We start from the raw sequence: 13,581 nt of genomic DNA, 5'->3' as shown, positions 1-13,581 counted from the left end.
GCGCTTAATGAGAGCTATAACAATGCAATTAAGTACGATTTATTACAGCAACAGGTACACGGGTTCTTTGGATTGCCGGCGATACTGCCTGCAAAAGCAAGCTAGCATGCATGAAATACACAGGTGACACAGGCATTACAGGTGTTACAGATGTTACAGGTGTTACAGGTGCGCAGCCTAGATATTAACGCATTAAAAGGATCAAAGACTCCAGAGAGATTTATAACCAAGTGTTCAAACCTCACCCAAATGTGTCCCAATGGGGGGGAAGAGAGGCTCAGCCCATTGACTGGTCCCAGGAGTCAGGAGGTCCTGAGGATGTTGTATTCCCTTGGGATGGTATCTCCCCTGATGGTGGTATCTTCCCTAACATCCCCTCTCTCTTAGGCCAATTTATATTATTTTCTGTCTTTTAGGTGGAGCTTGAGTGACTCTAGTCACGCATATCTTAGTTATAGAATCATAGAATCATAGAATATCCTGAGTTGGAAGGGACCCTTAAGGATCATCAAGTCCAACTCTTGACACCGCACAGGTCTACCCAAAAGTTCAGACCATGTGACTAAGCGCACAGTCCAATCTCTTCTTAAATTCAGTCAGGCTCAGTGCAGTGACCACTTCCCTGGGGAGCCTGTTCCAGTGTGCAACCACTCTCTCTGTGAAGAACTTCCTCCTGATGTCAAGCCTAAACTTCCCCTGCCTCAGCTTAACCCTGTTCCCGCGGGTCCTGTCGCTGGTGTTAATGGAGAAAAGGTCTCCTGCCTCTCGACACCCCCTTACGAGGAAGTTGTAGACTGCAATGAGGTCTCCCCTCAGCCTCCTCTTCTCCAGGCTGAACAGGCCCAGTGCCCTCAGCCGTTCCTCGTACGTCTTCCCCTCCAGGCCTTTCACCATCTTTGTAGTCCTCCTCTGGACACTGTCCAACAGTTTCATGTCCTTTTTATACTGTGGTGCCCAGAACTGCACACAGTACTCGAGGTGAGGCCGCACCAGTGCAGAGTAGAGCGGGACAATCACCTCCCTTGACCTACTAGGGATGCCGTGCTTGATGCACCCCAGGACACGGTTGGCCCTCCTGGCTGCCAGGGCACACTGCTGGCTCATATTCAACTTGCTGTCTACCACGACCCCCAGATCCCTCTCTTCTAGGCTGCTCTCCAGCATCTCATCGCCCAGTCTGTACGTGCAACCAGGGTTTCCCCGTCCCAGGTGCAGGACCTGGCACTTGCTCTTATTGAACTTCATGCGGTTAGCGATCGCCCAGCTCTCCAACCTATCCAGATCCCTCTGCAAGGCCTTTCCACCCTCATTCGAGTCCACAACTCCTCCAAGTTTGGTGTCATCAGCAAACTTGCTCAAAATACCTTCTATTCCTACATCCAATACATTATGATTGGTGAAAAGTTCTCCCGTCTCTGTTTAAAGTAATAGGCTCCAAGAAATTCAGAGCGCATGCTCAGTGTGGGGTGGTCACACCTTGGAGGCAGGTAGCTTTTGGGATGGAGGTGTGTTTTGGTATTATAATGATATTATAATGAGCAACAGTACACTAGGGTACAGCGTTTGTCAAAACATGACAGGTCCTTGGATCAGGGTAGCAAAAAGTGCAGCTTATAATGCAGCTACACCCCACCCTGAAAGCCTCTTCAATGCTGTACATTTTCTTTGAAATGTGAATGTTAGTTTTATTTTCCTAGTTACTTCAGGAAATTGCACCACACGGACAACAGTCTCATACCCGTAGTTTGCAGGTGAAGCTAGAGGAGATGGACTTGATGACCCTTGTTTTTCTGTTCTAACTTAGTATATCCTAGCATTCTGTTTTTCGATGGTTTTCAGAGACAATGAGATGCTATGTGGATGATGCCTTTTTACCAAGACAAGACAAGATTAGGCAAGGCCAGGCACAGGCACACATGCAGCAGAGCTGGGGCAGGGCTATGCTAGGCCTGAGCTTATGCAGAGACCCTGGGCTAGGGCTCAGGCCAGAGCTGGGAGCCATGGTTATCCTGGACTTTGGTGGGCTTGGTTCTGATGCTTGTTGCCCTTGCGCTGCCACCTGAGCTAGCACTGCCTCCCAGAGAACCTGGCCTGGGGAGAGGTCACCCCATCCTCACACCATGGAGCAATAGCCCCATCCCCCATCCTGGTCCCTTGGCACTGGCAGCATGTACAGCCTGTGTGAAACTAAATCACCCCCACACCACAGGGCCCCAAGGTGTGCTACTGTGGGAAGGCCCTTGCCTGGGTGTGGAGAGCAGTGGTGCTGCATGAAGCACAAGGACCACTTCATCCTCATGGCTCTGGGAATGACAGAGGAGCTTGGTGCCTGGGAGAAGATCCCCCAGCGTGTGCCCTGTGGTTGGGCTGGTGCATACCCTGTGACATTCAGCGCCCATATACAGACCTTGCTGAGTGCACAACCAGGTCGCATTCTCACTGCCATGTCTCATCAGAGACAGTGGGATATCTGCCCCCACATGATCTCTTTTCGGGACCATGATGGGGTTGTACTGCCTGTGGGCCTCTGAGTTCCAAGGCCTGATGAAAGATGATCCATGCTTGGGAAAAAGAAAGCAAGACAGAGAAGCCATGAGTGTTTCTGCACCGGTGCCTGTCCTGGGCCTGCCTTCATAAAAAAGGAGTTGAGTTCACAGGGCCTGATCCTTTGAGATCATCTTTGTCTGAACCTCCATCCCCAGCACAGCTCCACCCATAGCAAGACAAACACTCTTCCCCAAGGGCTGGGGCCTACAATGTCAACAGCGCTTGTCTAGGCAGAGACGTCACAAGTCAAGGACTGGTGGCCATTGGCTGTGGAGGAACTAAAGATGTCTTCCTCACCTTCGAGAGACAGTGCCTGAAAGATGAATTGCTGCAGTATGCCCCACCCTCCAGTGCCTAGAGGAATGAGGCAGTGCCCCCAGCCTATTCCCACTAAGGAATGGTTTTCTCCCTTGGCCATCAGTATCCAGATGAAAAGACCACACAGGGACACACTCAGGGTTGCTGCAAATGTTTATCAAGGCTCAGGAGGGAAAGGAGGTGACTCCAAGAGGAGGCCCCGAGATCGTAGCACAGCAGGAGCAGACAAAAATCTGTTCAGCTTTTCCAATGGCAGACTTGCAACAGGGCATCAATCTACCTGGCCCACATGGGGAGAGGGTCTACCAGGTCTCTCCAGGCTGGTTTCTGGGGGCCTCATGCAAAGGAGAGGGCAAGAAAGCAAAGAAAGAAAAAGAGCGTGTGGAAAACAGGTTAGGTAGACATTGGTCATGTTGTCATAGACTCCAGGCTGGCCCCTTCCTATCTATCCTTACAGGACAAGCCAGAGATGGTCAGGTCCTCTTAAAACAACAACATGAGGTCTCTTCTTCCATCCATTTTGGCCAGCAGCATGTTGTGAGTTCCTGGGGTCCTGGTCTGGGGCACTGTCTGGCATCTTTAGCAGGGGCGGCACCTGCTGCCACAGTAGCGGCTGGTAATGCAGGAGAGGTCACAGCACCCAGAGTTGATGGGGACGCCGTCACAGCTGAGGATGCTGCCAACGGCAGCAGAGGTGGAGGATCCCACAGCCGTGTTCTGCGGGAAGGAGCTGAGGATGGGGCCGGGCAGGGTCACCACCACGGGAGAGGGCTGGATGACGATGGTGGAGTTCTGGCACTGCCTGACGCAGGGCTCATTGCAGCTGCTGGCCAGCGGGGTAGGGCCGCAGGGCTGGCATGGCTGGCACTGGTCGTAGCAGGACATGTCTGGTGGCAGGAGGTTCACCTGGGAGAGAGGGCAGATAGGAAGTTTAACATGGAAATGCATGAGTAGCAGCCAGTCACCCCACCCTAACAGATCCAAGGCACAGGCAGTACTGTGAGCTGGAGGCTGTGCAGGGATGTGCGAGTCATTCTTGGCTGCATCCTGACAGGGCCCAAAAAGAGCCACCGCAGCCAGGATACACCCTAGGCTTCAGCATAAGAGCCATCATACCAAAGGCCCAATCTTCCTCCATGACAAACCTTCTACCCCTTGACTCTCCCACAACCAGCAGTCCCAAGATTTGGCAGGGCACACAGCTGATAGCAGCTGAAAGGTCCAAGGAACTGAGTCCTCCTGTGGGAGAATGAGGGGAACAAGAAAAGGCTTCACACTCACCTGGTTCCCAACAAGAAGAAGGCCAGAGAAGTGGATGAGAGAGCACGGAGCTGGGCTGGCTTTTATAGTGGGCCTTAGCTGCCCCGTGTCCAGAGGCATCCCTTGAAGCAGGGACTATTTTCTGACAAGCTGCTCTTGAATGCAAAACATCCCACCTAATGATACGGGATGTGTGTTGCCTTCCTGTGATGCTGCTTTTCATTTCCTGCTTTATGCCCTTTCCCCAAAGAAGGCAACTCCTGAGTGGCAGGTAGGGAGGCCCAAGTATTTCCAGGCAACACATGTCAGTGTGGGCAGAAGACTGCTCAAGTGCTGGAAGAGTCCAGTAAAGGCAAATGTTGTCAGTCAGGGTGACTCCCTAGGGACTCTCTGGGGCTCTTTTGATTACAGGTGACCCAGCTCCTGCCTGTGACCCTAACCCTGCTGACACTGCCCTCAGGGAAAACCTGCTGGCCTGTTTTGCCTCCTCCTGCTCTGACCCAGGGGTGTCTGTAAAGGGGGAGACGTTGTGCAGGGCCCTTTCTGGATCACAAAAGAAAGGCCCAACAGGTCAGTGGCTGTTTTAGTTAGAAGGAATAACAAGATGAATGTACACAGAAAGGAAACCTTTCATGTGCAGGTGATCCTGCCTTCTACCAGCATCGGACAGAGCCGGCTGGGTTTTCCCAAGACACACACTGCAGATCCTGTCCATAGGGAATTCCTTCTTCACTCCCATAACTTGATGCCTTTCGTTTTTGCTTTAAAAAATGAATAAAATCATACACCACCTCCTTACATGACGCAAGCTTATTTCTGTCATGACACCCACCAGTGATCAGTCGGGGCACTCCAGCACTTTCCTTACCACTGCTACTCAGCCTAACAAATGGGCTTCTCAGGCCTTAAGTTCAAGGCCCAAGAAAGCTGACATTGTTTTGTCAAGAGACCTGGCTCCCGTGCCTTCTGGAAGGCTCACAGTCCGCCTCCCCTCTCTATCTCTTCAAAACATGTGCTTTGCTCAAATTCTGTCTTTGCTGTACATGTTGTCACATTCATGCACATGTTCCTCCCTTGTGGGCACTTGCCTGTATTGGGGCTATGTGGGACAAACTCAGCATTCCCCACAGCAGCCCCTAGAGTGCTGTGCTCTGCACTTGGAGCTAGAACAGCATTGCCATCACACTAACATTGGGGCTATAGTGGAGCAGTGGTGACACGGCATCAAGACTCTCTCCAAGCCCCCCAAAGCAAGGAGGTGGGGGGTGGGCACGAGGTTGGGAGGGGACATCACCAGGGCAGCTGACCTAAACCAACCAAAGGGATGTTCCGTACTGGATGATGTCACACTCAGCAGGAAAGATGTGAAAGGGGAAGGAAAAACAGGGGTGGGCATACTGAGTCAGTGCTTCCAAAGACTTCAACGAACATCACTTGCTGATGGGAAGTGGAGTATAATTTTCTCTCAATTTGTTTCCAAACACCCTTCACTCTTTAGTTTCATAATTATTCTTCCTTTTTCATTTAATTATATTATCCCTGTCTATACTTGTAAGCCCTTTAGCTTAAATCACATTCTCTCCCCACATCTTGCTTTCAGCAGATTGTGTGAGAGAGCTGTGTGGTGGATGTTTAGTTGGCAAGAAGAGAGGAAGAAGGAACCTGAGAAGAGCTGAGCAATCACAGAACAAAAACAGCCCAGAAGTGCCCACTGCACACATGCTGAAATGCGGCCTTCTGTATCTGAAGCCCTCTTTCTCCTGACCCTAAGAAGTTCATTGCCAATGTCAGTCCCCAACAAGGATGGACCCACAACAGTTTGGATCCTTTCTTTAATTCTGTACCACAGGATTCAGAGTGAAAGAGCATGGTGGCAGACACCCCTCCCTGCCTCTCCAGGCCAGGACACAGCTGCACTCCCCATGGCTAGAGTGTTCAAAAGGATGGTGTTAGCTTTATGTACAAGGAGAAAGGCTGAGAAATCCTGCACTCTTCGAGCAGGCCCAGCCCTGCGTGGATCTGCTGCCGGTGCAGTGTCAGTGGTGTGTGGGGTGGGACAGAGGTCCCCCATGGGGAAACCAATGCCACACATACATCTGTGACTCATGGGCCTGGTGCTGAGTCATGCAGGGCCTGAAACCTTGGGCAGAAGTGGTACTGAACCAGAGGAATATGGGTCCTGGTGTTGCTGTGCTGTGGGAGGAGGGAAAGACCCTGTGGGTGCAACACAGAAAGCCAAACAGACATGTGTATTGTCTACTCCCACTTCACAGGGGGATTCAAAGGACACAGAGCTGAACTCTGGAGATGAAGCATAGCAAGTCTGGGGCTAATGCGTGCAATTTCAGAAATTGGTAGGCTTGGTTATATGGATGAAATATACATGGAAGGAATATTTACCCTGAAGGCGATCAAGTCCTAGAGCAGATTGCCAAAGAGATGCTATTGGAGCTCCACCCTCTGAAAAGTTCAGACTTTGCCTGGACTTGATCCTAAGCAACCTGATCTGATGAGACCCGCTCTGAAAACAGGGTTGGACTACATGCGTGCTGGAGGTGCAGCCTGTGATCCTCTGGGGGAGGATCATGCACAGTCACCACATATCAGCCTTGGAGGGATGCTGTTGACGGATCACTGTTTCTGTTAATTCCCAGGGTGACCCATGATCACGTACCGATATCATTCATGATATCAAAAGCGGGCGGAGGGAACAGCACTCATGCACACTGCTGCTGATGTCAAAAGATGCATGATTTCATGGGTGCACTCACAGACACTCCTGGATGCATACTGAAGTATATTTGGGAACGCACAGAGAGAGTTGTGCACACAGTGAAGAAAACAAATACTGCTCTCCTGAACTCCAGAGTTCGGATTTTACTTTCAACTGTCTGTCAAGGAACATCCTGGATTGCTGAGGCCCTGCTGTGTTTTACCTCCAGAAAATATCGAGTGGTGGAAGGCAAGGAATCCTGAGCAGCAACTCTATCTCCTTCCCACAGGAGTGAGGGGAAGGTCTAGAGAGAGGTTTCTTTTGTTGCTGCTGGGTTTGTCTGAGAGCTGAGAGCTGCTGCTCTTTATTCTGGACTCAGATATCTACCTCTTGATCCAGGTTGGGAATACACTCATGTGTGGTGCCCAAATAGCCCATGCATCCTTCTGTGTAATTTGTCTTTGGAAACCTCTCATTCATTGACATGTGCCATGTCTTGGTCAGAACGCCTCTTTATGGACAATTAACTTTTCCAGCTGTGTGGTCTGGCTCCTCTTCCTCCACTAGCGGGCCTAAACTGGGATGTCCTCTTCACACTCATGGCCTATGACCAAGCTGCGTGCATCTGCCACCCACTGCAGAACTCCAGTCTGGTGGGAGGCCTGTGGGCTGAGCTCCTGCTCCCCTCCTTGGCACAAGCGGCGCTCACCCTTCGTTTGCCCTGCTCTGGCCCTACACAATCGCAGCTCCTTCTGGGACTCGCTGTCAGTCATGCAGCTGCCTTCTGCAGAGAGCTTCTGGACTGCTGTGCTTCTTGAATACAACAGCACCACCAGTTTTCCTGTGCTCCTTGAGCTCCTGCAGGGTGCTCCTCCCTCTGAATGTAGACATGTGAGGAGACACAAGACACTGTCTGCTCACTCTCACTTCCCTGCACTTGTATCATGCCGGGGGCTACGTTCCCTCCTCTATACCCAACCCATTGCCAACTTGCCCCACAACAAAGTGGTGTCCATCTTCTCCAGGGCTGTGATTCCCTCTGCTCCATGCACCAATCTGCAGCCTAGGGACCGAGAAAATGAAGGAAGCCATGCAAAACCGAGGGAGGTTTTTTCTTTGTTTCCCCTGCTGTGTTCTCTGTCTCTGCTTTCAGGGCCATGCCGTTTTCTCTACTCTCTTCTGCAATGGAGGTCTTGGGGAAGCTGCCATCACTGCTTCCACAGCAGCCCTCATTTTCTTTCTTACCTTTCAGCTCCTCCCTCCTTGTTTCCCACCCTAGAATCAGCCCTTCAGCACTTGGGAGGGGGGCCGAGAGAAAGAACAGCAGGAAGCTGGAAACAACACACAGGGATACAAACCTGACTGAGGGAGGCAGTGAGGAGACCAAATGTGGGCAGTCACATCACTTGCGTGGGGTACATGGGGCTGAGGCTCCTTCTCTGCTCTCCTCTATGCCTCCTCATCTCCTACCATGTTCACTGCCCTCCTCTCCCCTTCCCACTCCCAAAGGAGATGCCGTAGCAGACGGGCAGCTGCTGTCTCTGCTCCCTCGCCCTTTCGCTCCCGCTCCATCTCCCACTCTCTCTCCCTCTGCCTCTCCTATCCCGGGCTGGGCTACAGGACGGGCAGAGCCCCGCGGGCAGCAGCCGAAGCCCTGCCCGCCCACAGGCGCCCAGCACTCGCAGCCCGGGCCAGCCCCCGAGCGGCCCCGGGGCGGAGCTGGCGGCGCCGGGCGGCGGCGGCGGGGAGGAGGCGCCGCGGGCGGAGCAGAGCCGGGGCTGGCGGGGGCAGCGCGGCGCGGGCGGCGGAGCGGCGGGATGCGGCAGGGCCGGGCCGCAGGGCTGGCGGCGCTGGCCGCGGTGCTCCTGGGTGCGCGGGGCTGCCGGCGCCGGGGACGGGACGGGACGGGACGGGGCTGCCCTCGCTTCTGGCCCGCCGGCTTCTTACGGACCTCGCTCCCCTCTGGCCTCCCTCTGCAGCCATCCCGCCTGCCTCCAGCGAGCTCAGTTGGCAGTTCCATCCCACCTTGCCTTGCTCCCTGCCTTCCTCCTCTCCTTTCGGCACACCCCCACTCATTGCTGCCTGCTTCCCTTCTCCTCCTGGCTCGGACTCTCCTCCCAAACAGCCCTGCTCCGACTTGGTCCCCTAATAACCATTCCCAGTGAAATGCCTTTGTGTGCTTTCTTCTGAGAAAAAGCTCGCATCGGCTATCAACCGTTTTCTTCTCCCCTCTCCCCCTGCGTGATATTTTCGGTGCAGGAAAGACGTTTTCTGAGTTTTCTCCTGCTTTCTTTCTCGGCAGTGGCTGTGTGCAGAGCCCAGGTGCAGCAGGAGCCGTGGGCACAGACCACCGAGGGCACGGGCATCAACATCACCTGCTCACACCCCAACATCCAAATCACCGAGGTCATCTACTGGTACCGCCATCTCCCGGGCCAAGGACCCGCATTCCTCATGAGCGCTTTCAGTGGTTCCAGAGAACTGACGGACCTGCCGGGGTGGCTCGTGGTGGCAGCAGACCGCCGGTCCAGCACCCTGTGGCTCACCGAGCCCCAGCTTCGGGACGCGGCGGTGTATTACTGCGCCCTGAGAGCCACGGGGAGAGGAGCCGGGGCTGCGGCCGTGCAGGAACCGTGGCGGGCGGGGCCGGGCGTGTGTGGCGGGGGCGAGGCAGGGGCACAGCCCCCAGGGGGCGCTGCCGCTCCGCCCGCCAGGACCACCTCGTCCCGCAGCCGCGGGGGTTCCCCCGCCAGCCCGGCCCCTCCAAGGCACTTCGGTTCTGCTGAAAGGGTCTGGAGCCTGGGTGCAGCTGAACGGAGATGGCAGCAGCCTGGCAGAGGTGTGTGCAGGGAAGAGGCACTGAAACACAGCCCCTTTCTCCTGAGCCCTCCTTTTCCTCACTCTGCAACAATGTTCCTCAGTTTCTCCCAAATTCATGCCCAAACAAGGACCGAATCAGGACAGTTTGCATCCTTGGTTTAATTCAGGGTAACAATGTTTGGAGTGCCTCAGCGTGGCTGTCCATCGATGACCTTGGGATGTATAGGAGAAGCAGACTGCTGTGAGGCTCCTGAGAGTGCCTGTCAGTCAGGGATTTCCGCCCCTGGACACTGCCAGGTTCTTCTGGGAGTCAGTGCTGGAGACAGGCCTATCTCCTCACAGTTGTCTATAAAGGCCGGCCAGCATTGTCTCAGAAATGCATCGCAGAGGATACAGAATCCCATCCAGCCCATGTCTGGCTGTTTCTCCTGAAGGCAAAGGGGCAGCCTAACGTCTTATTTTAGAGCAAAGGTGTTTGCTCATGGTAGCGTGTTTTTCAACCAAGCTAAGCTGCCTTGTGCAAACGTAGAAGCGTATCCCAACCACAGTTTTGTCCATTTGCCAATGACATGCACCCAGAACTTCACCCAAGCATTATATACTGCTAACAGTGTCCTGGGGCATTTAAGGTAGGCAATAAACAGCAGAGCAATTAAGAAGCCAATGTCTCCAGGAACTACTAGTCATATTTTGGGTTGCAACATGGGCCAAGCCCTTCCAGGGCAATGGGCCATCCCAACAAAGCAGAAATGTTTGTTAGAGCTCTGCCTGGGTCTCTTTCCTGTGGTCTACCCCACACCTTAGCCCTGGCAGTGCCATACCTTCACCTGGGCTAAATTGGTTGCATTCTCTTGCAGCTGTGGCTGATTCCATTCCTCTGACACCAGGAAAGACAAAGGGTTTACCCCAGCACACCTTTGGCTCGTCTCTTGCTTGCATGGTTGATTCCTTCTGGATGTGACAAGGCTGTACGAAGCAGGGACATACGTGTATCCATAAGGAAAGAGCTCTGTAATTAAGCAGGGAAAGACAGGGAGGAAGGACAGCTCCCTTCTGATGGGAGCTGTTACAGAGGTTACTATGCTCTAATTAGATACTGGTGAGAAACATCATGGGGGTGAAAAGCACTGACAGGAAAAATATCTGCCAGCAGTCGAACAGGGCCTGGAAACAATGGGCATCCTTGAAGTGCAACTGGGCACCAGATAGCTGCACACATCCTGAACATAGCCTCTACATAACCAAAAGAAGAAACAGAGAAACAGCTTGCCTGAGCAGGAGCAAAGCAAATGGTCAGGAAAAGTGGAAATGAGCATGAGGAAGTCCCTGTGAGTGCACGTCCTGCACCTGAGGAAAGCTGCTGCATGCTTGAGGGCAAGTGGGCACCCTAGAGCAGTGTGGGGGCATGCAAACTGCTTGCTGTCTCTGCACTGACCCACCCCATATGGGTTCAGGGTCCTCAGGGACTGGAGATTGCCATGTATGGTCCATTACGGCGAACACCGATGCTGACTTGTGGAAGGGGATCAGCCCTGCATGTGTGCCATCACCTGGGCACTGCCAAGTGCTCTGCTGGGGGCAGTTGGGCCTCATGGGACACATGTTCCTGCCGCACATACCCATGTGTGCTGGCCATAGCCCTGAGGTAGGGCGAAAGAGGGAAGATGAAGGTGGAGTAGAAGTGGTGGATCATTCCAGCACTTATTCCACCCATTCCCCACATCTGCCATCCATCTTCTGTCCCCACCTGCTTCCCCAGCACAGCACTGTCCTGAGCAAGAAGAAGCCCGTTCCTAAGAGCCTACAGGGTGCCAAGCCTCCACAGCCTCCCACAGGCTCATAGCTTTTCCCGTGAGGACAGCAGAGGTTGTGCTCTCTGTTTGCAGGACAGGGGGGAGCTGTGGGCAGAGACGCTGCAAGGCAAGGGTAGATACCCCTACCTCTGTTAAAGGCAGGGATGTCTTCTTCAGCCCCAAGGGGCAGTGTCCAAGAGAGGACCCTCTGCAGTGTGTCGCAACCTCCCATTGTTCTAGGAGTGGGGAAGAGGCTCCTTAAACACCCATCTTATACCCACCAAGGGCAAAACCTTTCTCGGTGGGCAGTTGAGGAGGGTATATGCAGAGGGAAGAAACATGTACAACCAAGGCTGGTGATGCAGAAAACTTTAATTAGTGTAGAGAGGAAAAGGAGGTCATTCTGAGCAGAGGCCCTTCAGTGCAGGGATCACCAGGGCCAACCAAGAGGCAGCATCCTTCGCCCATGGAGGAGTTCATGCAGGGCATTAGTCTGCTGTTACCACAGTGGCAGGGCCGGATCTGATGATCCCCACAGCGCAAGGGAGGAGAACAGTACGAAAAGGGGGGCAAGGCGGTAGGTGGAGGAATGGAAGAAGAGACTTGGGCCATGTTTTCAGAGATCTCAGGCTAGCCCCTGGTCAGGCTCCTGCCAATGTTTGCCAGAGGAGGTGAGGAAGGTCAGTCATTCTGAAAGCAATGGCCTGAAGACTCCTCCTTCTATTGTCCAGCACCATGGTCGTGCTGGAACCCCAGGGCCATGGGCAGTGGCTTTAGCAGGGCAGGCACCTTCTGCCACAGTAGCGGCTGGTAATGCAGGAGAGGTCACAGCACCCGGAGGTGATGGGGACTCCGTCACAGCTGAGGATGCTGCCAACGGCAGCAGAGGTGGAGGATCCTACAACGGTGTTCTGCGGGAAGGAGCTGAGGATGGGGCCGGGCAGGGTCACCACCACGGGAGAGGGCTCAATGACGACGGTGGAGTTCTGGCACTGCCTGACACAGGGCTCATTGCAGCTGCTGGCCAGTGGAGTCGGGCCACAGGGCCGGCATGGCAGGCACTGGTTGTAGCAGGACATGTCTTGGGCTGGAGATGCACCTGGGAGAGAGGGCAGAGAGGAAGATCCAATGACACCATCACAGAGCGCATAATCCAAAAGGCTGCCTCTGCACCATGTCACAGTCTCTCTCTACACAGAACTTCTCTCTCCACCATTCTCCCATGTCAAGGAACTCCAAGGCCCAGCATAGCTCTGAACCACCACCAGATGAGATGTCTATTGATGCAAGATCCCTTCTAATTGAGAAGAGGAGGAGAGAGGGCTTCAGACTCACCTGGTTCCCAAGGAGGATGAAGCTACAGAATTGGATGAGAGAGCAAGGAGCTGGTCTGCCTTTTATACTGGTACTTCATTGCCACAGGCCCAGAGGCACCCTTGGCAGAGGTAACAATTTTCTGACAGGTTCGTCTTGAATGCAAACCATCCCAACAAATGATATGGGCTGTGTGCTGGTTTCCTGCACTGCTGCCTTTTTACTTGCAGATCTAGGCCATGGCCATTCCGCAGTGATGATTTCTTTAGAGTGCTGGGATGAAATGTCCAAGGACTTCTAGGGCAGGAATGTATCAGTGAGGGCAGAAGACTCACTGGAAGTGCTGGATGGGTCCCCTCTGATCATCTTCATGGCTCTGCTCTGGACTCACTCTAACAGGTCTATATCTTTCCCGTGCTGGGGGCCCCAAAGCTGAACACAGCACTCCAGGTGGGGTCTCACTGAAGCAGAGATACTGAATGTTTTCTTTGCTACACTCTTTGCTTCAAGGACTTCCCCACGGGACTCCTGAACTCTGGAGGAGGAGAAAGAGTCTGGGAAGTGGAGATCTCCACCCTTGTTGAGAAGGGAGTGGTTCGGTAGCATCTGAATGGGATCAGCGCTCACAAATCCATGGGTCCTGATGTGATGCATCCATGTATGCTAAGAGAGTTGGCAGAGGTGATCACCAAACCATTCTCTATCATCTTTGAAAGGTCCTGGAGAACAGGAGAGGTGCCTGAAGATTGGAGAATAGCCATTGTCACTCCGGTCTTCAAGAAGGGCAAGAAGGAGTATCCGGGAAACTACAGGCCA

The 13,581-nt window shown here is 53.5% G+C and overlaps 2 protein-coding genes across 2 annotated transcripts; both read right to left on the bottom strand.

The window, feature by feature from the left end:
- Positions 1–2,669: 2,669 nt before the first annotated feature.
- On the bottom strand, positions 2,670–4,313 carry LOC137844385 (feather keratin Cos1-2-like). Its single transcript, XM_068660738.1, has 2 exons — positions 4,141–4,313; positions 2,670–3,771 (listed from the first exon to the last, which is right to left on the bottom strand). Exons 1-2 carry the CDS (start codon positions 4,243–4,245, stop codon positions 3,445–3,447), a joined length of 432 nt encoding a protein of 143 aa, XP_068516839.1. The 5' UTR covers positions 4,246–4,313; the 3' UTR covers positions 2,670–3,444.
- Positions 4,314–11,817: 7,504 nt separating this feature from the next.
- LOC137844594 (feather keratin Cos2-3-like) lies at positions 11,818–12,603 on the bottom strand. Its single transcript, XM_068661065.1, has one exon. It carries the CDS (start codon positions 12,528–12,530, stop codon positions 12,225–12,227), a length of 306 nt encoding a protein of 101 aa, XP_068517166.1. The 5' UTR covers positions 12,531–12,603; the 3' UTR covers positions 11,818–12,224.
- Positions 12,604–13,581: the final 978 nt, after the last annotated feature.

This window comes from Anas acuta, chromosome 25, assembly GCF_963932015.1.
Source record: "Anas acuta chromosome 25, bAnaAcu1.1, whole genome shotgun sequence".
Lineage (NCBI taxonomy): Eukaryota > Metazoa > Chordata > Aves > Anseriformes > Anatidae > Anas > Anas acuta.
Note: the sequence above shows the minus strand (reverse complement) of the source record. Positions and strands in the feature narration are given on the sequence as shown.